The following is a 27924-nucleotide window of genomic DNA, read 5'->3' as shown; positions in this document are numbered from 1 at the left end:
GGTACACGTGTACACGTTTACCCTGCAGTGCTGCTTTCTATATGAGACATTCATACGTTTTCTACTGGGTCTGTGTCATGAAGACAAACAGGAAACCAGTTTGACAGGTAAAAAGACACGTAAACTCAGACCACAGCATTGCCACGGCTTCCTCTTGTCCCTCAGTAGCTCATCAACCTGCAATGTTCAGAGTTTCTCCTTAGTGTGCAACAGAAGATGATGATGGAGCTCTGTATTTTCCTCTCTGTCCTGCTCATGGACTGTGTCTTCTCTGCTCAATCGGGTGAATAGATGATATGAGAGGTTTGTACACATGCATGCTCAGATAACAGGGTACGACTTGACCTGCTTATCATTTTCTAGGTGCATTCAGTCAGAGCAGCACACAGGGGAAGGAAATCGTCCTGTTCTGTAAAAGCGAGGGATCTGTAAGCTGGGACAAGCGTGACGACAGAGGGAGAATCGATGTCTTCTTTGTTCAAGATGAAAAAAGACACACTCGTATGTAGACGTGACCCTGATCGATTCATCGTGTTATCTGATTCCTCACTGCTGATAAAGCGAGCGACAGAGTCCGACTCTGGGATTTACTACTGCAACAACTCTCCCGTCGTCAATCTCTCCATCACTCCATCACAAGGTCAGTTCTTCAGCAGTTTTTTTACATCCTTTCTTCTATCTCTCTTTAAAAAATCTGTTCAATTCTTCCTTTTTGTACGGAAGTCCTAGGAGGACATGTTTTTTCTTCCTTGTTTTTTTCATGGTCACAAATTATTTTTCTTGAGACTTCGACATAACAATAGGTGTTTTTGTCGTGATTTCCTCGTGATCTTAACAATAGAAACATTGTTTCCTTATGATTAATACTTAATTTTTGTATTAAATTTTGTGTATTCGGCAGAAGGGCATGTTCGAGAGGCAGCATCAAGGATAACTATTTGTAGCAGTGTCTGCATCCACGTATTCTAATGATGCTGCCTCTAGAACATGCCCTGAAAAATGAAGTACTGATTAGGAGAAAACAATGTTTCTATTGTCATAATCGCAAGAAAATCAATTATAACAATGGGAAAACAACTATTGTTATGTCGACATCGCATAGAAATGCAAAATATATTACATTTTCACAATTATTTCTTCCTTTGTATATTGTTTTGTACTGTTAAGTGTCATCTTATCATTAGGCCAACTGTACATTTCCACACCATAAGACTGCATCCAATGTCTGATAGATGATATGTTATGATATGGTATTCTTTGGATGGCCTATTTGTTCTTTAGTGTAGCCAGTGGAATTTTTCCTGAGGTAAATTAACCTTCAGGAAGGTGTCACCTTCTTTTTGTTCACCTTGGAATGAATTCTTCTATCACCCACTTTGGTTGTCTTCAGTGGTGTTCTAATTTGATTGTTTCTATGTTCACTATTTAAAATTGCACAAAACTTGGAATTGGCCTTTTATCTTCTAAATTGATTATAAAACAAGGAGGAACCATCCCACACATGGCCACGAAACCTCTTCTTTGTCAAACATATGTTACCTTTAAACCTGTAAAAATGGGGGAATTGTTTTTTTTTTGTCTTCAACAGAGATCTCAAGCATCTCATACACAACTACATCCATCAGAAGAATCACAGGTAATACTTCTTTAAAAAAGTAGATTACATTCAAAATGTTGAGACAGACAGGTCTTTCAGGAACAATGGCATGTGTGTGGTTAATAGTAAAGGAAACCTTCACCTTTAACAAAACAAACTATATTTTACTGCACTGTTGTGTTCAGAGAGGATTACCAGACACAACATTCAGAACAAAAACTACCACAAAATGTCTGCTACATGAATGTCTGTTTTTGTGTCTGTCTGCCTTCCTACTTACCTGTATGTCTGCCCCTCTGTCTACCTGGCTGTCTGTCTGCCTTCCTGTCCATTTGCCTACCTCCCTCAATGTCTGCCTGCCTTCCTACTTACCTGTATGTCGGTCTCTCTGTCTGCCTGCCTTACTGTCTACCAGTCTCTCTTCCTGCCTGTCTGTCTGTCTGCCTGCCTGCCTGCCTTCCTACATGTATGTCTCTTTACCTACCTACCGATCTGTCTGTCTCTCTGCCTGTCTGCATACCTGTTTGTCTTTCCGTGCACTTCTGACGACATATAAAAACAGCACTTGCACAAGAACTCACAGATTAACCACAACTTCAGCTTTCACAATTTCATCTGCTTGATCATGGTCTCTGTTCTGGGTTTATTTTCTGAAAGAAAGATAGCAACTGTTTTTGCTTTACTGAACACAAACACTCATATAAATGACTTGTTTGTCTACAGTGTACAAGTTATACAGTAATACACAATGGACAGGTTTCTTCCTCAGGTGCACAAACAAGTGAAAGTATGGTCAACACTAAACAGTAAAAAAAGTAAAAACACTACTTATTTAATCTAACTATTCTTTTTTTTTTACTCCATATTGTTTTGTTCTATTGTTATCTCTGGCTTTCTGACTCTTATTTCCATTGTTATTTGTCTGTAAGCTCTAAAACCTTGTAACCGAGATTTGGCAATATGAACATTTATATTTCCAAAGCTTAGCTACAAGGTTTTAGAGCATTGGCACATGTGTCATGCCAATAAAGCAACCTTTAAATAAAGTCTTTATTTTCTAATTTCCTCAGAGAGCTCGACCAACACGTACACAACTGCTACCTTCAGGAGAACCACAGGTACAAGCAAAAAGTTTACAATTGTTTTTCTAATAACTTATTAGTATATTAGGTTAAACATGTTGAGACAGACAGGTCTTTGTGGTTGTTAGTAAAGGAAACCTTTACCTTTTACAAACCAGAGACCATAGACCAGTCAGAACAAAACTACTACAACATGTCTGCTACTTTCCTGTCTGTCTGTCTATCTTCCTTCTTGCCTGCCTTCCTGTCTGTCTGTCTGCCTGCCTGCCTGCCTCTGTCTGCCTGCCTTCCTGCCTCTCTGTCTGTCTGCCTGCCTTCCTGCCTCTGTCTGTCTGCCTGCCTTCCTGTCTCTCTGTTTGCCTGCCTGCCTTCCTGCCTCTCTGTTTCTCTTCCTGCCTCTCTGTCTGTCTGCCTTCCTGTCTCTCTGTCTGCCTGCCTGCCTCTCTGTTTGCCTGCCTGCCTTCCTGCCTCTGTCTGTCTGCCTTCCTGTCTCTCTGTCTGTCTGCCTTTCTGTTTCTCAGTTTGTCTGCCTACCTACCTGTATGTCTGTCTTTCTTTCTGCCTATCATCCTCTCTGTCTTTCCATCTGTATTCCTGCCTACCTATCTGTCCATCTCTTTGCCTGTCTATCTTTCTGTGCACTTTCTTTGTGGTACAACACAAAGAAGTGAAACTATGGTTAACAATAATCTTCTCATTTCCTCAGAGAGCTTCAGCAGCACTTATACCACTGCTTCCTTTGAGGAAACCACAGGTACGAGAATATCATTACCTGATTTATCATAAGAAGTGCAAGTTGTTTTAAACAAAAGTGTCTCCCAAATGAATAATGTAAATGTTATTTTCTTTTTCTTCTTCTTCTTCTTAGTAGTAGTATTCTTTGTTATAATAATAATAATAATAATTATTATTATTATTAATTTAATTATTATTATTATATCATCATATATACATCCCAACAGCAAACGTGTAGTGTTTTATATTTTTTTGAGAGACACATTCATGCTCCTTTAATTTCTCTGCAACAAACTCAGTAATGTAAAAGTCTGAAGATTTTGGAAGAAGGAATTGAATGGTGTTGAAATTGGATCTTGTTCAGGATCCCTTTCACTTTCCAGAAACTTCCCTGCTCCAAAACAACCCCAAAACCATTAAACTTCCACCTCCATGTGTGTGAGTGTGGGGGTGAGGGCGTCTGATCACATCTTCTCTCCTGTTCTCCTTCTCACACAAGTTCTTCTGGTAGAGACATAAACATCTCATTTGAACTCCACAGAACTTTCACTCACTTATTTACTGTCCAAATCATCTACATGCATGTGTCTTAATAACCAATGACATATTGTAATTTTGATAAATCTTAAAAAAAAAAAATTGTCAGTGTTTTTACTTTGCTTTCACTAGGACTTTAAATTGGCAAGAACTTCCAGTAAAGATGCAACACAAAAACACACAAAAAAAACAAACACAAATAGGAAATGGGATTATGTATGATGTTATATCCTCTTTTAGTTTTTTGTCAATCTTTTGCCTCATCTCTCTCTCTCTCTCTCTCTCTCTCTCTCTCTCTCTCTCTCTCTCTCTCTCTCTCTCTCTCTCTCTCTCTCTCTGTAGGTGGAGTGAGTGAGGTTGAGCGAGGGCTAATGTTTGGTGGTGTTGGTTTGGCATTTCTTTCCTTCCTCCTGGCCACAGTGGCTGCAGGCAGAGCGATCCTTCATCAAGCCTGGCAGGCCGGACGAGACTCGGTTCATCATGAATCACACTACAGATAACATTCGATTTGATCAACCGGAAAAAAATATAAAATATTTGAATATTGTATGTACTCTGTGTCTATGTATTCTGCATTTAATCATTCCTATAGACTATAACTTGCTTTACTGTCCAGCTATAGCGAGAAAACTCTCAATATTATATATACAGTGGAACCCGGTTATGTCGATGTCCTAGGGGGACGCCAAAAAGCATCGAGATAACCGATGATCAAGATAAACGAAAATCAAAATGGCGGCAGTATATTAACGTGCTTGAAATTTCTTCATGTACATGATGTGCGTTAATAAATGAGAATGTGCATGCACGTGTTTTTGAAGGGTTTGTTTTACACAACAGCGTTACCGCGATTTGTTTGATGAAGTCATGTTATAAAAATACATACAGTACATGTTTATCTGTCAGGAATCCACCTGCCACGCCCCCTTCAGCCCCCTTCAGCGTGTTTTCTCGGCCGCTTTCTCTGAAGCTCCCGGCTTCAATCGCGCACATATGGTGCTCGTTTAGCATCATCACCAGCTCCTATTTAAACTTCCACACTCTCACTGTCCGTTATTGTTGGTATATGTTGGATATGCGCATGCATATCCCGGTACGTGTCTTTCCACCGGCACTCTCTCACCGGCTGCTCTTTTCTTCCCAAAGCGCACCGCGGATTCCCCTCCGATCCTGCCGGTGTTCATTCTATGCTTTTGCTGCTCATCCCACGTTCCGCTTCTACCAAGCACCGCGCCGCGGTGTTTCGCCGCGGAACGGGCCGCTTTCGCCTCCCGTTCATCGCATAACATTTAACAATAAAAGGCATATGTGCACTAACTAACAGCAGAGATTCACCAGTATACAATACACACACCTGTAGCATCTGTAAGGTTTGATTTTTCCGCCACTTCCGCGAGTTCTTCTGCGGCTGCACCGAGATAACTGACGTTAAATGGCAAATTTTTCCCCCCTTGTGCTCGAGATGTCAGGGTCCGGCGACATAAAAAAGTCAACATATCCGATAAAAAAATGCTTAGACAAAGCGAGAATTTGGCGGTTCCACTTGTCGAGTTAACCGAGGTCGAGATAACCGGGTTTCACTGTATTTAATATATATTTTCTTAAAAATATCCACTAAACCTAATAAAGTGTCATATTAGCATTCATATGGGTCAATTATCCGAAATAAGAAGAAGAAAATGGGTCAATTATCAGACATATGAGCACATTTTCAGGCTGGGACATTTCAAAATAATATTAAAAGTAAAGTGCTAAACGATTAGCACAGTAGTATAGTTGAATAGTATTAGTGTATAATAGCATGGAATAGAGTAGAACTGTAATAAAGTAGAGTAGAGAAGTAATAAAAGTCAGAGTTCTTTGTGGTAACAGTTTAAAAATAAACTGTGATGGTCAGGTGTTCACTTACGTTTTGGCAATATAGTATCTGTATCTGCCTCTGTTTCCTGCTGAGGACGTCGCCCTTCCTCCCTGCCCCCCTGAGGACATTTCTCTTCTTCTCTGGCCTGCTGAAGATAATGCTCTTTCCCCATGTTGTGCTGAAGATGACGCTCTTTCCCCGTGTCATGCTGAAGATGACGCTTTTTCCCCATGTCGTGCTGAAGATGATGTTCTTTTCCCCATGTCGTGCTGAAGATGATGTTCTTTCCCCATGTCGTGCTGAAGATGATGCTTTTTCCCAATGTCGTGCTGAAGATGATGTTTTTTTCCAATGTTGTGCTGAAGATGATGATCTTTCCCCATGTCCTGCTGAAGATGATGTTTTTTCCCCATGTCGTGCTGAAGATGATGCTTTTTCCCAATGTCGTGCTGAAGATTATGTTCTTTCCCCATGTCGTGCTGAAAATGATGTTCTTTCCCCATGTCATGCTGAAGATGATGCTCTTTCCTCATGTCGTGCTGAAGATGATGTTTTTTTCCAATGTTGTGCTGAAGATGATGATCTTTCCCCATGTCCTGCTGAAGATGATGTTTTTTCCCCATGTCGTTCTGAGATAATGCTTTTTCCCCATGTCGTGCTGAAGATGATGCTCTTTCCCCATGTCATGCTGAAGATGATGGTTTTTCCCCATGTCGTGCTGAAGATGATGTTTTTTTCCAATGTTGTGCTGAAGATGATGATCTTTCCCCATGTCCTGCTGAAGATGATGTTTTTTCCCCATGTCGTTTTGAGATAATGCTTTTTCCCCATGTCGTGCTGAAGATGATGCTCTTTTCCCATGTCGTGCTGAGGACGTCGCTCTTCCTCCCTGCCCTGATGAGGATGTTGCTTTTCCTCTATGTTGTGCTGAGGATGTTGCTTTGTTCATTGGAAGTCTTGATTTGTTTTTTGGGGGATTGGTGCCACTGCACCTCATAAAGTCTTGATTATTTGCACACCCATTTTACAGTCACTAGTAATTATCCCTTGTATGTCGCCTCACTGTTCACAGTACAGTGGGTCACACAGTTTGCACTAGTAAAATTAGATATCCGAACTTGCATCCTCTCCCTCGTTATTATCCAACATCAATATCCACATGTGTGTATGGAAACAATAACTGGGTGTGAATACGTTCTATAAAAATGAAAACTGCACTTTGTCCCATCAAAACACGTCTGGAGTGTACAATCTCAATTCCAAAAAAGTTGGGACAATGTGCACATTGTAAATAAAAACAGAATGCAATGATTATCAAATAACATAAAAACTAATTTGATTCACAATAAAACATAAACATATCAAATGTTTAAACTGAGTAAATGTAACATTTTAAGCGTAAAAATTAGATAATTATTAAATTGATGGCTGCAACACGTGGACAAAATTATTAACATTAAACAGTCAGAAAAACATTTTGCAGCTAATGAGGTTAATTGACAGCAGGACAGTAAGATGATTGGGTATAAATATCGAATCTTAGAAAGGGTCTCTCAGAAGGAAAGATGCGTAATTTTCCATCAAATTCATGAATTCATGTACATTTCCCCAGTTGAAACCTTTAATATGTTTTATATGTTCTATCATGAATAATATCTGGGTTTATGAGATTTGCAAATTATTGCATTCTGTTTTTATTTACATTGTACACAGTGTCCCAAATTTTGTTAAGGAATTGGCCCTTTGTGGTCTTTCAGGACACATCCATTGCAAGACCAAATTTGTGAGAGTAACGTTTCATTATGTTGTTGATAGAAACAAAAAATTACTTCCTTTTTTGGTTTACTGGGAATGTGTAGTAAGCAGTACAAGCTATGAAGCAAGATTCACTTAGACCACAGCGTGTTTCACTGCTTCCTGTTACGGACTTCATCCCATGATTAACTACATCCTGTTTCATACCACTTGACTATTGGTGCACAGGAGTGAAAGACGTACTGGTGTGAGCGTTATTACATTAAAACACATTAACTATTCCTCGGTGTGGTTAGAACAGATGTCTGAGATGAAGCTGTGGCTTGTTCACTTTCTCCTCCTCGGGCTGTGTCTGATCAATGCTCAGGCTGGTAAGTGGATCAGGAATTTTTGTAGCTTTCTTATACAACATGTTTACATGACTTGCTGTGAAATGGCTTCTATTCCTGGCTAATTACTCTATGCGATTTTTTATTTATTTGTGAATTTTTCCCCGCATCCTCACTGTGTGTGATGTTCTTCATGTGTCGGATGTTGCTACATAAAATACATTTAAAAGAGTGTTTATACACGGTGTGACTTAGAAAAAGGGAAGTCTGATGTAATGCGGGGAATTTTATCAGTGACCTCCTGAGTAATGCGATAATAAAGCTCTATCCTCCAGTCCATCTAGAAATGTAATCCTTAAAGAGATTGTCGCAAATGATAGGAGTTCCTCCAGGGCCAGATCTCCCCTGATCTCCCTACATGATTCAAACACATTAGCTCGTTCATTTCTTTACTGTGTAGACACACAAAACAATTCTGTCTTGATCAAAAGCAGCTTTCAGTTTTTTTGCTAAATTTAACAAGTGATTTCTGCTCATGTTTTCCAGCAGAATCTGAACAGAGAATACTAGAAGGCACTATTGTCACTATTCCATGTGAAAACGAAGGAGGAGTAACGTGGAGTAAACGAGCTGACAGAAATAGAGAGATCATATTCAAGGCTTCACCCGGAGAACCCCCTGTCCAGCCCAAACCTGATCCCAGATACAGCATATTAAGCAATTTAACACTCATAATAAAGGACGTGTCGGTGTCAGACTCGGGGGTTTACTACTGTAACAGCACCGCTGTGGTCAAGCTGAACGTCGTTCCATTACCAGGTGAGTGAATACATACAGATACCTTGGCAGATTTATAAATGTGTGGAAAAAGACTCCAGTGTGAGAACTTTGTGACCGTCAGACGTTTCAGACATCAGCTGAGTTTGCGGTTTTTCAGTAGAGCTGTACTGAACTAAGATAAAAGTAATGTTGCTATGGTTACAGTTATAACAGGAAACCTGATGTGTGTGTTGCAGCTTTATCAGAGACCTTGAGTGATGATATGAGAGGATCTGCCACCAGACTCAGCGGTAAGAGAACGTATTGTCCTGAAGAAGGAAGGAGAAACTCTGTGCACACTTTACAGCAAAGAGGAAATGCATTATTTATTTAGAGAATAAGAGATTTGCCCATTCAGCGCATTTGTTTAAACGCAGTAAATCAATATTGTGGTTCAAATGTTGCTTTCGCTCTGCATGCTGGGAGTTGAGAGTGTGAGCATCTCAAGGGCGAGAAGAACTTAGTTTTTATATCTGCTTTGTGTTTCTTTCATTTCCTTTACAAAAAATCTTGAATATGAGAAGTTTTTTCAGTGGTTGTAAAGTAACAAATTAAATGTAATAGCGCAGCAATTAGTGACAACCCCGTTGATGTAATGCCTCATGGTGCAGCCAAAAATCGACCCGTTTCAGAAAGCACTTCGTTTCTATGACAGGAAACACATGGAGATTGAGAAAAGAGGGGCACATGGGGCGATCTATTGATCTATTCAATAAAGTTTTTATTGTGAAGATCATTTTCAAATCTGCAAATACAACTTCAAATAAATGTGACTTAAATCTCTCTCTCTCTCTCTCTCTCTCTCTCTCTCTCTCTCTCTCTCTCTCTCTCTCTCTCTCTCTCTCTCTCTCTCTCTCCACAGGAGGATTGTTTGGTGTGGAACGAGTTCTTTTCATCAGTCTGGCTGCTCTGTTTCTTTCCTTACTACAGTAAATGCACAGCCTCAGCCTGGGGGATTCGACAACGTCTGACTTCTATAATGCAGATAATACATAGGATCTGTTCTGTTGTGCTGTAATATAATGTTGATAAATGATTTTATTCTGGACATTTTTAGTGTTTTTCTAACATAATTCTTTGGACCAATGGCAAACCGCAAATACATTTCCAGCATGAAACCTATTTCGGTAAGCACGAGTGATACAGTTTCGCATCAGGTCTGTGTTCTGGTTTGCAACAATGTCAGCCGCTGTCATTATTGTGTCCAGATACATTTACAGTTTACTGATTATTATTTGTTCTTTAATAATACGTATAAGTTGCAAAATGCCTATGAGGTGGTATCAAAAGCTTTGTGCTGAATGTCCTCCCTCAGACACCTTAAAACTTGGCAGTAGAACTCGCTTTTGGTGAATTCTCGAGTGTCGAAAAGACGATGAGCATGCACCTGGTGAAGCTGTGGACCTGCCTCGCCCTTTCCGGTCGTGGAGATGATGGGCTGCTCCATTGTGGAGACTGTAGCCTGGTCTCAGGGCCATACACCCATGCTTCATCGCCGTTAATGATCCTCAACATGAAGGACGAGTTGTCCACAGCATGCTGACAGAGTTCTTGGCAGACTTTGACGCGGTGTTCCTTCTCCTGAGTCCGCAGGCTGGGAACGAACTTGGCAACACGACGCATGTTCAAATTTCATGCGAGGGTCGTCTGGACTGTTCCATATGACACACTGACAATGGCAGTAACATTGTGAATTGTTCTCTGACGATCATCATGCTGAAAGGTCTCGACATTTTCGGGAGTTGAGCTCGTTGAAGGTCTTCCTGATCCCTCATCGTTTTCCAGTGATGTTCTTCTTCTATTGAAGTGCATGCCTTTGATAACACCATGAACAACTTGTCGAATCATGTCTAACGTCTCTGTGCCCAGTTTCTCAAGCAGAATTTCACGTTAACTTGCTGTCCATGATAAAACCGCAGACGTGGTAACACACCAGATACACAGCTCCAGATGTACACACTCAGATGTCCTTTGGAACACTGACTCGGTGCCCCCTGTGACTCTGAGTGCAACCTTGTGTTGCCATCTGGTGGCGTGTTACAAAACTAGTCTTGAAACCTTTTGATACCACCTCGTATATTATAGCTAACAAACGTTTTTCAACACTTGTTTTGCGAAAGCAGTTTTGGTTAATTTTGAAACATTAAATTCCCAGAACTGCTCTTTAGCACCTGGGGAAAAATGTAATACAGAAATCCTCTGATTTACATAAATAAATATATAAGTAAATCACAAAAGTGAATATTGTGTAAACTGTTAGCAATGTGAGAGAACAATATAGAAATAATTTATAATATAATATAAAAATGAATTGAAGTATAATTATGAATAAAAATTAAATAATGTGAAAAGCACATTACAGTAAACACAACATGGACTTCCATATTTGCATATTCATCAGATTGAACTTGGTTTTATTTACAAAAAGAAATTGCTTTAATGTGGCTTTTGCATGGAATTAAACGAAAAACATTAATTGGTTTTAAAGATATATACAGTACAGACCAAAAGTTTGGACACACCTTCTCATTCAAAGAGTTTTCTTTATTTTCATGACTATGAAAATTGTAGATTCACACTGAAGGCATCAAAACTATGAATTAACACGTGGAATTATATATGGAATTATATACATAACAAAAAAGTGTGAAACAACTGAAAAATGTCATATTCTAGGTTCTTCAAAGTAGCCACCTTTCGCTTTGATTACTGCTTTGCACACTCTTGGCATTCTCTTGATGAGCTTCAAGAGGTAGTCACCTGAAATGGTCATCCAACAGTCTTGAAGGAGTTCCCAGAGAGATGCTTGACACTTGTTGGCCCTTTTGCCTTCACTCTGCGGTCCAGCTCACCCCTAAACCATCTCAATTGGGTTCAGGTCCGGTGACTGTGGAGGCCAGGTCATCTGGCGCAGCACCCCATCACTCTCCTTCTTGGTCAAATAGCCCTTGATGCCTTCAGTGTGACTCTACAATTTTCATAGTCATGAAAATAAAGAAAACTCTTTGAATGAGAAGGTGTGTCCAAACTTTTGGTCTGTACTATATATATATATATATATATATACATGGTAAATTGTTAGATTAAGTGATAAAGAAAAACTTCTGTAATATTGTATTTGTGTGCATTCTTTGTTTTTTTTTTTAATCCACCTCTCATATGTCCTCTTCATCCTCTTCCTTCTTGTTCACCAACTATCATATACCATCTTTCTTCTCTTCCTCCTTGTTTACCACTTTTCATATATCCTTCTCCTCCTCTACTTTTCTTCACCTCTCATATGTCCTCCTACTCTTCCAACCACCTCTCATACCTTCTTCCTCCTCTTCCTTCTCTTCCTTCTAGTTCAACACCTTCCTTGTTCACCATCTATCATGTCTTCCTCCTCCTCATCTTCCTCATCCACCACCTCTCATATGTCCTCTTTCTCCTCTTCATTTGGTTTACCACCTCACTTACATCCTATTCCTCATCGTTCACCATCTTTAATATGTCTTTTTCATCTCTACCTCCTCATCCATGAACTCTCATATGTCTTCCACTTTATCATCTACCTCTTTATCTCTCATACATCATTTTCCTCCTCATCCACCACCTATTTTCTCCTCCTTATCATCCACCACCCCTTATATGTCCTCCCTCTCCTCTGCCACCACTAATACATCTTATTTCTCCTCTACGTCTTTATCTACCTTTTCTCATTTGTCCTCTTTTTGCTTTACCTCCTTATACCCCACCTCTCAGACATCCTCTTCCTCCTCATCCACCACCACTCATGTCCTCTTCCTCCTCCTCCACCACCATGCATTTGTCCTCTTCCTCCTCCTCCACCACCACTCATTCTCCTTGCTAAACTTCTCACATATACATTTATCTTGTTTATCTCGGTTTGATCAGATCTTTAAAAAAAAAAAAAAGGGAGAACTATTTTGATTTGTGAGTAAATGATATGTGATCTGTGCAGAAGTGTAACTTTGGCTGATATTTGCAAAAGGAGTCTAACTATCTGAAAGTCTTGCTAAAAAATTTTTTATTCCACAAATCGGTTTAGGCCACTGTTTCCGGGTTTAAAGATTGGAGTTTAGCATTTAAGAAAAAAAACTTTAATCTACAGCCGTGGCTTAAAAGCTCAATTTGCCTGCATATTTTCACACAGATTTATGTGTGGTTATAAACACTTCTTATACTGTACGTTTTGGATGTAAAACTTTAGTGTTCTACTTGCCCTTGGATTAATGGGGACTGTTGATGAAAAGTGCTCACCTTCCTAGACAGTCTAGACAGTGGAAGCTGATGCTTGGTAAGCAGATTGGTAAGCTATCTGTGTGCTCTTTGGAACCCTGTCTATGCTCTTGTTGTGAGGTATTATTTCTATCATGTGTAGTATATTTTTCAGGGTATTTGTACATGTAAGTAAAAAATTTTAATCCTTACCTATATTTTCTACTTGAAAAATCTTACTATTGTTGGAAAAACGCTGAAATTGTCGTTGAAATCCAATTCCCAGAATTAATACTTCTTCTTTTGGCTTCTCCCATTAGGGGGCGCCACAACGAATCATCCTTCTCCATACCCCCCACCCCTGTCCTCTACATCTGCCTCTTTCACACCAACTACCTGCATGTCTTCCCTCACCACATCCATAAACCTCCTCCTTGGTCTTCCTCTTTTCTCCTTCCTGGTGGCTCCATCCTCAGCATTCTCCTACTGATATACCTCATGTCCCTCCTCTTCACATGTCCAAACCATCTCAATCACACCTCCCTCACCTTGTCTCCAAAATGTCCTACATGCGCTGTCCCTCTAATAAACTTTTTTCTAATCCTGTCTATCGTCTTCACTCCTAATGAACATCTCAACATCTTCAGCTCTGCTACCTCCAGCACCACCTCCTGTCTTTTACTCAATGCCACTGTCTCTAAACCATACAACATCTCAGGTCTCACCACAGTCCCATAAACTTTCCCTTTCACTCTCACAGATACTCTTCTATCACAAATCACTCCTGGTATCACTCTTCTCCACCCACTCCACCTCCGTTATACCTCCACCACATGTTGTACTGCATACTTAATAATTTACATTTAAATATATTTGCACCTTTTTTTAAGTACCACCTTATCGTTATATAATACAATTGATCTGTTCTTACTTGTACTTGTTCTTTTATATTTTGATTTTATAGACCTTTTACTTAATACACAATTTGTCTGGATTCATTTCACTGCAAGTTGTATCCTGCATATAACTATGTTGAGTGGAAGGCAGCCTTTGTGAACCCAAGACAATCAGTTATGCCATATGTGATATTCAGACTCCATCAGTCAAAACACCAAACAATGTCTCAAATATAATGCTTTTTGGGCTTGGACAATTTCTAAGGATGGTTCATCAACACCTTTGTAACCTTCCTCTTTGGTGGAAACTCTAAGATTCACAAGTGAACAAGTCTTTAGTTCACCTTCTGGTATATAAACTGCATATCTATGCCAGTCTATTCTTAGCTTAGCATTCCTATTCATGTAGCCATACTGTTCTCATGTTGTGTTACAGTACATATGATCCCACATTGTGTTACATCTAAATCCATGCTTTGTTACATCTAACCCATTTTAGTGGTTAATTCTGACCCCATGATGGGTTACATCTGATCCCTCAATGGTTACATCTAACCCCAAGATGTGTTACCTGCGATGCTGATGATACACAGTTGTATATTTCAGCAAAGCCAGATGAGCGAGATCAGCTTAAAAATGTTGAGGAGTGTGTAAAGGACATTAAACAGTGGATGCTTGATAACTTTCTTCTTTTACTAGGACCACATGCAGCTAGAAGCAAACTTTCTGATTCCGTAGCATCTCTGGATGGTGTTTCTGTTTCAGCGTGTACAGCAGTGAAATACCTTTCTGTGATTATCAACCCTAGTTTTTCCTTTGAGGCTCACGTGAATAATTAGAAATATGATGTCGTTACAGGATGCAGAAAAACTAGTTCATGCTTTTGTTACTTCTAGATTAGACTACTGTAACGCTTTACTGTCTGGGTGTGCGAGTAAGTGCAGAAATAAGCTTCAGTTAGTTCAGAATGCAGCAGCAAGAGTCCTCACTAGATCTAGGAAATATGACCACATCACCCCTGTATTAATTAGTCTACACTGCTCCCAATCAAATCTCACATTGATTATAAAATACTACTACTGACGTATAAAGCACTTAACGGTCTCACACCGCAGTATCTGAGTGAACTTCTGTACCAGTATGATCCTCCACGCCTACTTAGATCAAAAGGTGCAGGTTATTTGTCAGTACCTCAAATAATGAAGACTACATCAGGGGGCAGATCTTTCTCTTATAAAGCCCCACAGTTATGGAACAACATTCAATCAGTGTTCGGGACTCAGACACAGTCTCAGTGTTTAAGTCGAGGTTGAAAATATATTTATTTAGTCAAGTCTTTTATCAGTAGATTTTGTTTTAGGTAAAGGAGCAGATCTGGAGGGAACATGGATATAGAGTGTTTGGTGAACTGGTATATTTGTACGCTGTCGTCCCCTCACATTCACACGTTCACTCGGGTTTGTTGACGGTGGTGTGGTGGGTCGTCTCTTATCCCAGAGATCCCTCATGTCTGTGTTACCTTCTGGTTCTCCCTTTTAGTTATGCTGCCATAGCGAGTCTTGCCGGAGTCCAAACTGCACAGTGACATTAACTTTCATACAACAGTAAGGACACTCTCTCTCTCGCTCACTCATTAGGGACAAACTTACACTTATAAAGAACATCTTATACGTTCTTTATTACCACATTATCTGTGTAAAGCTGCTTTGAGACAATGCCTACTGTTTAAAGGGTTCTACAAATAAAAATGAATTGAATTTTTCATCTGACCCCCAAATGTGGTTTTTCGAATTACTGGAACCTTGTCCTGTGGTCTGATGTGACTAAAATAAACCTGTTTGCTCTGTCTGCACAGATAGTGTTCAGCATGTGGCCACAACTTCAGGCCACAACACGGAAAAACACAATCTACAAAGTAACACAGAAACTGGAGCACGTGAACCACATGCTCACACACATACAGATATAATACTCCTGAAACTGTATTTATCAGTTTCTTCTCAGCATGAGATGAAGACTGTGAAGATGCATTGTATTTTCCTCTTTCTCCTGCTCGCGGAGTGTGTGATCTCTGCTCAGTCTGGTAAGTAGAGTGGACCAGTAAGACAGAGCTTCTGAATTTATATTTATCGAGCAGAACGATTTTTATGACGATTTGAATGTATGTTATGGGACACCACAATCAGTTTGTATATTGAAGTTAGCAGCATGGAGGTGTATTGAGTAGCATTTCCACCTCACAGCTCCCTGGTTCGATCCTGAGCTCGGGTTTTTGTCTGTTCTGCCTTCCTCTGAGTTCTCCAATTCCCTCCCATGTTCAAATATGCCATTAATCATGAATATAGTGTGTAGCATCTAGCTTGTATTTTACCCCTTTTGAGAAAAGCTTCAGATTCAGTTTAAGCAAGAAAAACTTACTCAAGATGGATGAATTAAGAAGCAATGCTTATTCAACTAAATCTTTTTGATTCATATTTTACTGTGGATATGGAATTTAAGGTAAACCTGGGTTTTTTTATGTGCTGGTAATTTGATTTAATTTAGCTCTCTAGCAATTGTATCTATGTTGGTGTTGAATTTGTTTGTTGTTCATACAAGAAAATCTGTCTTATTTGTAATAAATCATTTGTACATTGACAGGCCAGTTTAGCCAGAGTGGCACAGAGGGTACTGACATCATCCTCCGCTGTGAAAATGAGGGAAAAGGTGCTTGGAGCAAACGCACTGATGGTGGAAGAGCAGAACGCTATATATTCCCGAATAATGAAGATACAACCATGTACAGACATGATCCAGATGACCGCTACACTGTGTTACCTGATATGTCACTCATGATAAAGCGTCTCTCTCTTACAGACTCGGGGATTTACTACTGCAATGGCAACGCAATGATAAATCTGACTGTGACTCCTTTATCAGGTCAGTGACACGTGTTCTGTTCAGGTATGACAGGGCAGTGCCTGGGCTTCCCATTATATTTAAAGTTTTGATTTATTCTGTGCACCTTCGCTGTATGTTCAGATCTTTTCTTTCTGCACATTTGGGCTTTTCCATCACTTTGTTAATGGTTCATATTGGTACTAGAGCTTTTGTGGTTAATTTCTATATTTTTTATTTGCTTTTATGATTCATCGTGCTGATCTTGTGGTATCAGATATATATCTTTATGAGCAAAAACACTATATAGCAAACCCTAAACGTTTTGGACATTTTGTGATGACATCAGTGGTGCTGGACTGAGCTTGAGCTTGTGTGTTAATGTATCTATAATCCTGAGTATAAAATAATGGACCAAACACCAGATGGTGAAATATGAAGCTTTTATTGGGCATATAACAAATCATTATGACTAAGAATCGTTCCATTCAGGAGGTGTATCTCACTGTTTAGGACGACTTAAATCCCATCAACACCAAACTGACACTTTTGAAGACTTGAGCAAAGCCCTCAAGCTCCACATGCTCAGCTGTAATGACTGTAATAACAATAAGCCTCTCTGGAAAATAGTGTCTGCCAAATGCCATAAATGTAGGTGTTCACTGTTTATTTAGCTTCAGAAGAGTTGATGAACTCCGACGTCTGGAATTTTACAAACATTATCATGATTTTTATCTTCGTGTACAGAAAGTCTACCGCAAATTTCGCAATGAGATGCATTAAGTGACTGATTAAGCATGCATTAATGCACTAAGATGCACCAGAGAGTCTCAGAAATGCATTCACTTAATTCTTGCTCATCTGAATGTTTTGTTATTCAGACCTTTAAAAGCTTTACATGGCTGTTTAAAGTTGAAGTACATCTAAATCTGAATATTGATGTGTATTAAATCCTGTATTGACAGTAATAAATCCTCAGTTTGAGTTTGCAAAAACAATGAAAATGGACAAATCCAAGCTCAAGACAATAATCAAATATACGAGGTGGTATCAAAAAGTTCTGAGACTAGCTCTGTTTTAGCTCTGCTATTTTGCAAGTTCTTCCACTTAGAAATCATGGAAGGGTCTGAAATTTTCATCGTAGGTGCATGTCCACTGTGAGAGACATAATCTAAAAAAAAAAAATCCAGAAATCACAATATATGATTTTTAAACTATTTATTTGTATGATACAGCTGCAAATAAGTATTTGAACACCTGTCTATCAGCTAGAATTCTGACCCTCAAAGACCTGTTAGTCTGCCTTTAAAATGTCCACCTCCACTACATTTATTATCCTAAATTAGATGCACCTGTTTGAGGTTGTTAGCTGCATAAAGACACCTGTCCACCCCATACAATCAGTAAGAATCCAACTACTAACATGGCCAAGACCAAAGAGCTGTCCAAAGACACTAGAGACAAAATTGTACACCTCCACAAGGCTGGAAAGGGCTACGGGGAAATTGCCAAGCAGCTTGGTGAAAAAAGATCCACTGTTGGAGCAATCATTAGAAAATGGAAGAAGCTAAACATGACTGTCGATCTCCCTCGGACTGGGGCTCCATGCAAGATCTCACCTCGTGGGGTCTCAATGATCCTAAGGAAGGTGAGAAATCAGCCCAGAATTACACGGGAGGAGCTGGTCAATGACCTGAAAAGAGCTGGGACCACGGTTTCCAAGGTTACTGTTGGTAATACACTAAGACGTCATGGTTTGAAATCATGCATGGCACGGAAGGTTCCCCTGCTTAAACCAGCACATGTCCAGGCACCTCTTAAGTCATGGGAGAAAGTCATGTGGTCAAATGAGACCAAAATAGAACTTTTGGGTCATAATTCCACTAAACGTGTTTGGAGGAAGAAGAATGATGAGTACCATCCCAAGAACACCATCCCTACTGTAAAGCATGGGGGTGGTAGCATCACGCTTTGGGGTGTTTTTCTGCACATGAGACAGGGTGACTGCACTGTATTAAGAAGAGGATGACCGGGGCCATGTATTGCAAGATTTTGGGGAACAACCTCCTTCCCTCAGTTAGAGCATTGAAGATGGGTCGAGGCTGGGTCTTCCAACATGACAATGACCGAAGCACACAGCCAGGAGCCAGGATAACCAAGGAGTGGCTCTGTAAGAAGCATATCAAGGTTCTGGCATGGCCTAGCCAGTCTCCAGACCTAAACTCAATAGAGAATCTTTAGGGTTTAAAGAAGGGAGAAGAAGGGAGCTCAAACTCCGTGTTTCTCAGCGACAGGCCAGAAACCTGACTGATCTAGAGAAGATCTGTGTGGAGGAGTGGGCCAAAATCCCACCTGCAGTGTGTGCAAACCTGGTGAAAAACTACAGGAAACGTTTGACCTCTGTAATTGCAAACAAAGGCTCCTGTACCAAATATTAACATTGACTTTCTCAGGTGTTCAAATACTTATTTGCAGCTGTATCATACAAATAAATAGTTACAAAATCATACATTGTGATTTCTGGATTTTTTTTTTTTAGATTATGTCTCTCACAGTGGACATGCACCTACGATGACAATTTCAGACCCCTCCATGATTTCTAAGTGGGAGAACTTGCAAAATAGCAGGATGTTCAAATACTTATTTTCCTTACTGTACGTGGAATTTCACATTTGCGCTTTGTTCTAACTTGCTGTCCATGAAGAAATCATAGCCGTGCAAACCGAAACTTGTCTTAAAACGTTTTGATTCCACCTCGTAGATAAGTAAGTGATCTAGGTATTAAAAAATGACGCTGTGGAAAAACAGTGTGTTACTTCTGTTTTCATATTAATATACACTGCATGTGTTTTGGGGAAATGAATAAATAAATAAATGTTCATGTTTTGGCAGACGGATTCAGTCAAAGCCGCACCGCAGGGCGAAACATCAGACTGGCCTGTGACTACGACAAGGAAGTCTTCTGGGCAAAACACACTGGTGACAAAATAGAGTTTATTCATTTTGATTAAGAAGAACAAGATGCGTTTATATGTGGTCATGATCCAGACAACAGATATATTGTTTTGCCTGATTCATCGCTTCTTATCAAAAAAGCTTTAGCCTCAGACTCTGGGATTTACCGCTGTGATGATCTACTCGTTAAACTGACAGTCCTGCCGTCACAAGGTGGGTAGATTTTTTTCTTTTTTTACAATTTTAAAACATTGGTAACACTTTTTGGTTATATTCAAAGAATTGTGACAAAATGGATATTTGTTCTGACACTGGGTCATATCAAGAATTCGATTAAGTACAAAAGAATACAGTTGTGGGTCATGCACTTCAACCTCAGGCCTTCAGGGGTGTCCTGCCGGAATCATTCATTCATTCATTGTCTCCCGCTTATCCGTAATTCGGGTCGCGGGGGCAGCAGTCTAAGCAGGCCCCCGCCTTCGACTGCTGCCCAATCCTCACAGCACCGTCCCTTACGGTCCCTCCTGCAGGTGGTGAGCCCACGGGAAGCCTGCCGGAATCAATCCTCCCCTTAATACCATCATTATGTCGCCACATATCAGTATTATATAGAAACGCAGTAGAACAGAGCGCTGCATCACACAGGAATCTCATACAGTGAAAATTAATGTCGTTACTAAAGCAAGAAACACAATGAACACAATTCAACACGTTTCATATAAACCCTACCTGACTGTGTGACCGGATAACATCAGAACAGTACCCACAAAATAACGACTAATAAAATCAGCCAATTACAAAACCAATGACCCAGATCTCATTTCCGGTTTGATTTTGAAACAGGGTGGTCAGATGTTTTTCATCTGAATTATTATTATTATTATTATTATTGTTTAGATTGGCTGTTCTAATTCTAGGTTTGTCAGATTCCTCGATGAACACCTACACGGCCGCATCTGCCTCCAGAAATGCCACAGGTAGGACAAGAAAAATTGCAAGCAGCCTTTTCCATGTGAACCATGTGAACCACACATTTACAGACATTTGTTGCAACAAGAAGCAACAGGAAAGCAAAGCTATAATTTCAGACTGATGTGTAGTTTAAATCATGCGATGTATGTCTTGATCACAAACAGTGGTGAAATTCTCGGACTGTAGGTGCAAAGACCCAGTTGAACAAAATAGGCAGCAGGGTGTCATTGATGCTGCAGCTGCTGCTGTATTGTCTGTTGCTATTTTGTTGCTATTTTTGTTTGCTGTTATGCAGAACCTGATTAGAAAGATGATGTCTACCAAATTTGGTGCTGATTAGACATAATTTCCAGGAGGAATAGCAAAAAAAGCAGGTTTTAGCAAATTCCAAGATGGCCAACAGGTCCATTCAAGTTGATCTGGATTTCAGATGTTCAGATGGATTTTGATAGGAACGACAGACTAGTTTAAGGTGGAGGTTGGATTGTATCAAGGATCGGCTCTGAGCCCTTTCCTGTTTGCATTGGTGATGGACAGATTGAAGGACAAGGTCAGACAGGAGTCTGGATGGACTATGATGTTTGCGGATTATATTGTGATTTGTGGTGAGAGTAGGGAGCAGGTTGAGAAGAGTCTGGAAAGGTGGAGGTACATGCTGGAGAGAAGGGGAGTGAAAGTCAGTAGGAGTAAGACAGAGTACATGTGTGTGAATGAGAGGGAGGGCAGTGGAGTGGTGCAGTTGCAGGGAGAAGAGGTGGAGATGGTAGTGGAGTTCAGGTACCTGGGGGTCAAGAGTGCAAAGTAATGAAGCGTGTGTTAGAGAAGTGAAGAAAAGAGTGCAGGCAGGGTGGAGTGGGTGGAGAAGAGTGATAGCAGGAGAAATTTGTGATAGAAGAGTATCTGTGAGAGTGAAAGGGAAAGTTTATAGGACTGTGGTGAGACCTGAGATGTTGTATGGTTTAAAGACAGTGAAATTGACAGGAGGAGACAGGAGGTGGAGCTGGAGGTGGCAGAGATGAAGATGCTGGACATGATTAGAAACGAGTTTATTAGAGAGACAACATATGTAGGACATTTTGGAGACAAATTGAGGGAGATTGTTGGACATGTGAAGAGGAGGAACATGGGATATATCAGTAGAGGAATTCTGAGGATGGATCCACTAGGCAGGAGGAAAAGAGAAAGACCAAGGAGGAGGTTCATGGATGTGGTGAGGGAAGACATGCAGGTGGTTGGTTTGAAAGAGGCAGATGTGGAGGACAGAGTGATATGGAGATGGTTAATCTGCTGTGGAGATCGCTAAGTAGAAGAAGTAGTAAGTGTGTTTGGATTTCAGATGTTGGTTTTGTTCAGACAGGTCTCAGGATGATCTAATTCAAACTAGATAAAGATTGGACATTTGGAGGAGTAGTTAGCAGTTACAGGAGATAGATGGCAGCATGTTTAGCATGTTATTGTAACCTTTGGCCAGGAGGTGGTGCTGTAACATTGTCCTGAAGATGATAAACTAGGTTTGTGTCAGTGCACAAATACAGCCTTACTTCCTGTTTGATCTTTTTGCTGTCAGATTCACTGAGGCATTTTGAAGGATTACGTTTTAAAACCAAGATGGCAGAAATTGTATTCATAGTGGGATTTTTGTTTTTACATTGTGGGGATATGGTTCAAAAGTCAAAAGTTATGACCATAAACATACTTCCAAATAAGTTTTCAAATTTACCCAATGGTGTTACTATAGCTCACTGGAAACATTTGCCCATGTTTGGTCAGAGCCCCTCTCTTGTTCAGTATTCTTTTCACCAAACAGATTATGGGCTGCCATAAACACCCTATTAAAGGTTTTTTATAGAAATATTTTTAATATATTTGTCTTTTCCTGTTGTTTGCTCTTTCAATCATGTTTTGACAGTCAATGCCACGGAGGGAAGCAACATCATCCTCCACTGTGAAAATAGTGGGGAAATGACTTGGAGAAAACACAATTCTGAAGGGAAAATGGACGTCTACATTTCTCTTTTTAAGGGTGAAATCTTCATATGCAAACTTGATCTGGACAAGCGCTTCAAGATATTACCTGATTCATCACTCAGTATAAGGAATGTCTCTTTGTCTGACTCCGGGGTTTATTACTGTAAGGATTTCCCAATGTTCAATTTGACCATCACACCATTATCTGGTAGGTAAATAGTTTTTTTTAATTGAAATTGCTTCTATTGTTTATATTTCATTTAGCATATAGTGTCAGGCTAGCTGCTGTCCTCATAGCTGTTACACATATCGGAGTGATTAATGACTCGTCAATCAATTAAACTAACAATTCTACAAACTAATATCTATATTCCCATTGAATGTTTAATCAGGATCCTTCTCAGCATGTCAAGCAGTCAATCTTCTCAAAAATACATCTCTTTAAAACTAAAGAAATTAAACCATTTAGTCAGGAGCTGTTAAAGTGATAAATTCCCTTGCTTGCATTACTTTATCTCAAGACAGATTTGGACAGCAGGGATTATAATAATTTTTTTAGAAGAACAGGAAATGTTGTTAATAAAGTTTGGTGTTATACATGGTTCTGTTCTAGGCCCACTGCTCTTTTTCCTATATATTTTACTGTAAACGTTTTTATAAACTTGCTGTTAGCTTTAATTTTAAGATGATTAAAATGCATGTCTGCAGCAGGTGTACACTTTAATAAATTAGGAAATTCTTTTGAAAAAGGAATCAAGAAAGTTTGCATGTACCTTAAAAAAAACCATAGAAACACAGAGTCAAATGTCCAGCAGGGAGATTATAGGACTTTTAGAGACATTTTCCATATAGACATTTTCTTCTTAGTTTAAAATAGATTTAATCTACTTTTTTCTCATTAAAATATAAAGGTGGTCATAACAAACCTTTCCACCTCACTTTCTCCACCTTTTGTATCCTTGTGTAACATAAAGGAATTCTTTGTTTTCCCCCTGACTTACACATTACAACAAGAAAAACATTCACCTTTATTTTTTCCAGCCTTGTTTAACCAGACTCGTACAGAAGGGAACAACTTCATGCTCTACTGTCACAGCATGGAAAGCGCTTTCTGGACCAAAGGCACCAATGACAAGAGCGATGATGCCATTTTTGCTCAAGATAAACAACACACCGTCGTGTACAGACGTGACCCAGACAAACGTTATGTTATATTACCTGATTCATCACTTGTTATAAGGAATGTCTCAGTGTCAGACTCTGGGATTTACTACTGTAGGCATTCTCCAGCGGCCAATCTGACCGTCTTCCCGCAAAAAGGTGAGAACGTACAGAGTGTTGCAGGGAAAAAGGGAATTTTGGAGGAGTTGGTGATTCTGGGGTGTCGGCGATTGTTTGGAACCAGTATGAGCTCCTTTAGAACCCCTTGCCATTAGTTATAATGGAGCAGTGAAGTGGTGCACAATGGGCATTCAATATAAAACCATTTATAAGGATGCTAATAGTGTGAGTGTAACAGGGAATTTCAGCGTTGTTACCAGTGTGGACGTTCAACAGTCCCCAAGTGCTGTTGGACAGCCTGCACATCAGGATATCAGGGAGGTGGTAGCTTAATGGTTAAGGACTTTGGATCAGAAGGTTGTGAGTTCAAATCCCAGCCACACCGAAGCGAGCTCACTGGAACTCCTCCTTCCAAAATTTCCCATATCCTTGCACCACGCTGTATTTATGTAGTAATCTTTTAAAATTATTATTATTATGTATTTATTCTGTAAATTTTTGGCTATGTGAAATATTGTTAACTAAAAGACAGGCAAGAAACATACATGCCACCATGTAAACACCAGTTTGCTGTTTATTAGTCTTCTTTTTTCAAATGTGGATTACAGTATTGATGTGCAAGAGCACACATATTTTATATATTATATATATATATATATATATATATTTTTTTTTTTTTTTTTTTTAATCTGTGAAAAGCAATTGGAATAAAAGAGCTTCAGCTTCAAACTTGACTAAAAAATTTTTAGGTGTGAAAAATGCAGCTTTATGAGTGTTGCAGGAACAAAAACATGAAACAAGTCATAAAAACATTTATATTAGAAGTTCTTGGTTCAGTAGAAAAACTATTTAAGTTTTGAAATAATTCCTAATGAAAAAATATTCTAACATACAATAAATCTCTCTGCCTGTAGGTGGAGTGAGTGAGGTTGAGCGAGGGCTGATGTTTGGTGGTGTTTGCTTGGCGTTTCTGTTCTTTCTCCTGGCCACAGTAGCAGCAGGCAGAGCGATCCTCTGTGGATCCTGGCAGGTCGGACGAGACATCGATCAGAGAAGAAGCTGAACTGCTACGGCTTCTTTAATCAGGCTAAGATTTTTAGAAGACCAGTAATTTATTAATATGCACCACTGATTCTAATGCTTTCTTTACATTTTTTTAACGTTTTTTATAATACAAAAATGTCGGTATCGTTCCATAAAAACTATTTAATTCTCTCTTTTTTAAGTATTTTTTTGAATGAGTACCTTCTTCTGCCTAATTTTGCATGAAATAAATTCCATAAGTTTCTTAACAGCCGCAGCAGCACCCTGACCCTCAGCAAAGATCTCTGGGGAAAAGGGGAGGAGTTTGTGTGAGGTGGGAGATGTCATTTATCCAGTCACGATCAGAAAGAGTCAGTGTGAAGATTAAAGGATTAGAGAAGTTTAACATTGAGCTGCTTCTCATCCATCTCCAATAGGGTTTTAATTCTACACACTGCTGATGTTTTTGTATTTCCTCTCGTCACTGTGCTGTTGCTCTTCCTGTAGTTTTTGCTGAAATAAAGCTGAGTTTTGGACGTTGTGTTTCTTTTATTGGAGTTAATGGTGATGATCAGTGTGATGAGAGAGTGGGATTAGCTGCACATTCAGTGTGTGTGTTTCAATGCTTCACTGAGTTTCGCTGAAGGAAGTTAAACATCTGGTGAAGTTTCTGCTCTATTCTTGGAGAAATGGAACTCAGGCATGTTAATGCAAATCTCACTTACACCTCACTGCTCCTCATGGGGTTTTAGCTTAAAGTTGTCTACTTAACACAGAATTAATATTGAATCTGTTAAGGTTCTTCCAAACATCTTAAACAAAATGTTTTAATTTTAGACAGTTAAACAATTAACCTTTTTCTTGACCCTTAGCAAGTTTGGCAATTAGAAGGTTTTTCTATTCAATTGTGGGGGAAAAGTGTTAATTAGACAAATAACTCATGTTTGAATTTACTTTAGGTGAGAATTTGTGGAAGTCACTAAATTCTATAACAAATCAATCAATTGAGGATCTCTCACACTTCTGGAGGTAGAGGTGGTGAGACAAAATTTCTTGAGAAGACATGAGGAAGAAAGTTTGAGAGGAATCAGACTCAAAAACTGTTTAGTGTGATTAGAATGATTCCCTTTTATAACTCTTTTACCCAGAGTCAAAAAGTGCAATTCTAAAGTCTGTTTTGTTTGATGTGATCAGCTGTTCACTGTTGGAGTCTTGAGTACAACAAAGTTCATGGAAATTCTAATCTAAACCCATCAAAGTAGAATTTTCCATATGAAATGCAGTCCAAATCTATCTTAATGGTTCGTAATTGTGTGCTATAGACAGTAATTTTGTGTATCTTCAGCTTGTCCATTTTTAGGGCATCCTCTCACAAAGCAAGCTGTGTCAAGATCATTAAAAGGGAGATCCAAAAGGCAACAGAGACATGAGGGATCCCTGGGACATACAGTATAATTGTCAGGGCGCCGAGAGAGGCAAAGCCAGTGCCTGCACGGAGCGCTTCTCCATCCTATTAACCACCAACACCTGAGGCTCATTTACCTGGTCTACTTAAGGACCTCGGCTCTGCTCTCAGGTTGTCCGTTATTGCACGTTGTGCTAGGAGAGCTAGACGTACTCCGTAACTATGTGTGGACCTCGCCTCTTCCAGGCACTTCGGGAGTTTTCCCATCATTCTACAATTACGTTATCGGACTTTGTGGACCTTGCCTGTCCAGGGCGTACCACGGATATCTGCTCTACCCTTCGGTATCCAGGATGGACTTAGTGAACCTCGTCCCATCCGTACCACGGATACACCTGCTATTGCCTGTTTTCCCTTCTCTCACTTCCTATCGATTCTTCTCATTAAAACTTGTTCAAACCACTACGGCTTCCACCTCCGTTTCTCCTCGCCTGACAATAATACTCATTTACTCCACCATCAACAAACCTGATTGAGCTTGTAAGAGTAAAAGGGAGATAGCATCCAAACTCCAAGCTGGGTGAACTACATGTTATTTATTCACATTACTTATTTTAGCAACATTTCTAGGATGGAAAAGACTGTCCTAGTAGTAATATTATCGACCTGAGAATTAAAAAAAAACTATACCATATACCAAGGTCTTTTACTGTACATGGAAAGACCGAAAAAGTATTGAGAGATATTATGTAATCCGAAATCTTACATATATCTGCATGTGGTCTGTGTTAGAGTACTGCTGTTTTATTAAAGTTTAGTAGAAAATAAACATCCACTGTCTAATGTCATTTACACACTTCTCAACATTGTTAAGCTGATCTCTCTCATCTGGCTTTGCTGAAGCATTCTGTATATTGTCAACATAGCAATGGATGCTAATATCATGTTGCCAAATAATTTCACCCAAAAACAGCATATATAACAAAAAGCAATGGGCCTAATACAGACACCTGCAGAACACCAAACTTTAACTCAGGAATTGAGGAAAACTCACCATTTACTGTACATCAACAAATGATCATGACCAGTCAAATAAGACCTAAACCAGGAGAGAGCTGTTCCCTTTATTCTAACAACATCTTCAAGTCTTTCAGAGAAAAGATTAGGATCAATAGTGTCAAAAGCTGCACTACATTCAAGCAACACAAGCGAGGAGTCAAAACCCTGATCAGAAGCCAGTAGCAGGTCATTTACCACTTTAACCAGGGCTGTATCTGTGCTATGATGAGGCCTAAATCCTGATACATTTCAGCAATGTTATTTCTATACAGGTTTAAGCATGATTGCTGCACTACAAACTTTTCTAGACTACTGCAAACAAAGGGGAAGTTTGAAATTGGCCTCTAGTTGGACAGGTGACAGGCATCGAGGTCAAGTTTTTGAATTAGGAATTTGAACCCCATTTAAAGCTTGCATCAGTTTAATGTCAAATTGCGATTATCTTTGCTGTTTTTAGGTTGCCATATGCTAGTCCCCTTTGCACCCACTGCTTAAGAAGCATGAAAATAGATTTGGACTGTGATTGATATAAAGAGTCTGTTACAATGGTTT

At 39.6% G+C, this 27924-nt stretch overlaps 3 protein-coding genes across 8 annotated transcripts in view; 2 read left to right on the top strand and 1 right to left on the bottom strand.

The window, feature by feature from the left end:
- On the top strand, nt 1-27159 carry LOC310728941 (uncharacterized protein). 5 transcript variants are annotated; one of them, XM_083546831.1, is made up of 7 exons: nt 15842-15915; nt 16473-16751; nt 19602-19877; nt 20582-20641; nt 22546-22812; nt 23646-23924; nt 24800-27159. In XM_083546831.1, the coding sequence occupies exons 4-7, from the start codon at nt 20599-20601 to the stop codon at nt 24946-24948; spliced, it is 738 nt and encodes a 245-aa protein (XP_083402957.1). In that variant the 5' UTR covers nt 15842-15915; nt 16473-16751; nt 19602-19877; nt 20582-20598; the 3' UTR covers nt 24949-27159. The 5 variants fall into 5 exon arrangements, with proteins under 5 accessions (XP_083402961.1, XP_083402959.1, XP_083402960.1 ...); XM_083546835.1 differs by lacking the exons at nt 15842-15915; nt 16473-16751; nt 19602-19877; ... (1 more) ...; nt 22546-22812; nt 23646-23924 and adding exons at nt 1-283; nt 364-640; nt 1589-1636; nt 2668-2715; nt 3386-3433; XM_083546833.1 differs by lacking the exons at nt 15842-15915; nt 16473-16751; nt 19602-19877; ... (2 more) ...; nt 23646-23924; nt 24800-27159 and adding exons at nt 1-283; nt 364-640; nt 1589-1636; ... (1 more) ...; nt 3386-3433; nt 4294-4768.
- slc39a7 (solute carrier family 39 member 7) overlaps nt 1-27924 on the bottom strand; it is a 267579-nt gene that overhangs the window by 174813 nt on the left and 64842 nt on the right. The window lies entirely within an intron of this gene.
- On the top strand, nt 7753-11089 carry LOC310728958 (uncharacterized protein). Of its 2 annotated transcripts, none has more exons than XM_083546878.1 (4): nt 7753-7938; nt 8443-8715; nt 8913-8966; nt 9578-11089. In XM_083546878.1, exons 1-4 carry the CDS (start codon nt 7869-7871, stop codon nt 9646-9648), a joined length of 468 nt encoding a protein of 155 aa, XP_083403004.1. In that variant the 5' UTR covers nt 7753-7868; the 3' UTR covers nt 9649-11089. The 2 variants fall into 2 exon arrangements, with proteins under 2 accessions (XP_083403004.1, XP_083403005.1); XM_083546879.1 differs by having other exon boundaries at nt 7757-7938; nt 8446-8715.

This window comes from Silurus aristotelis, assembly GCF_946808225.1.
Source record: "Silurus aristotelis genome assembly, chromosome: 7".
In the NCBI taxonomy this organism is placed as follows: Eukaryota; Metazoa; Chordata; class Actinopteri; order Siluriformes; family Siluridae; genus Silurus; species Silurus aristotelis.
This window is presented reverse-complemented; position numbering and strand designations above follow the sequence as displayed.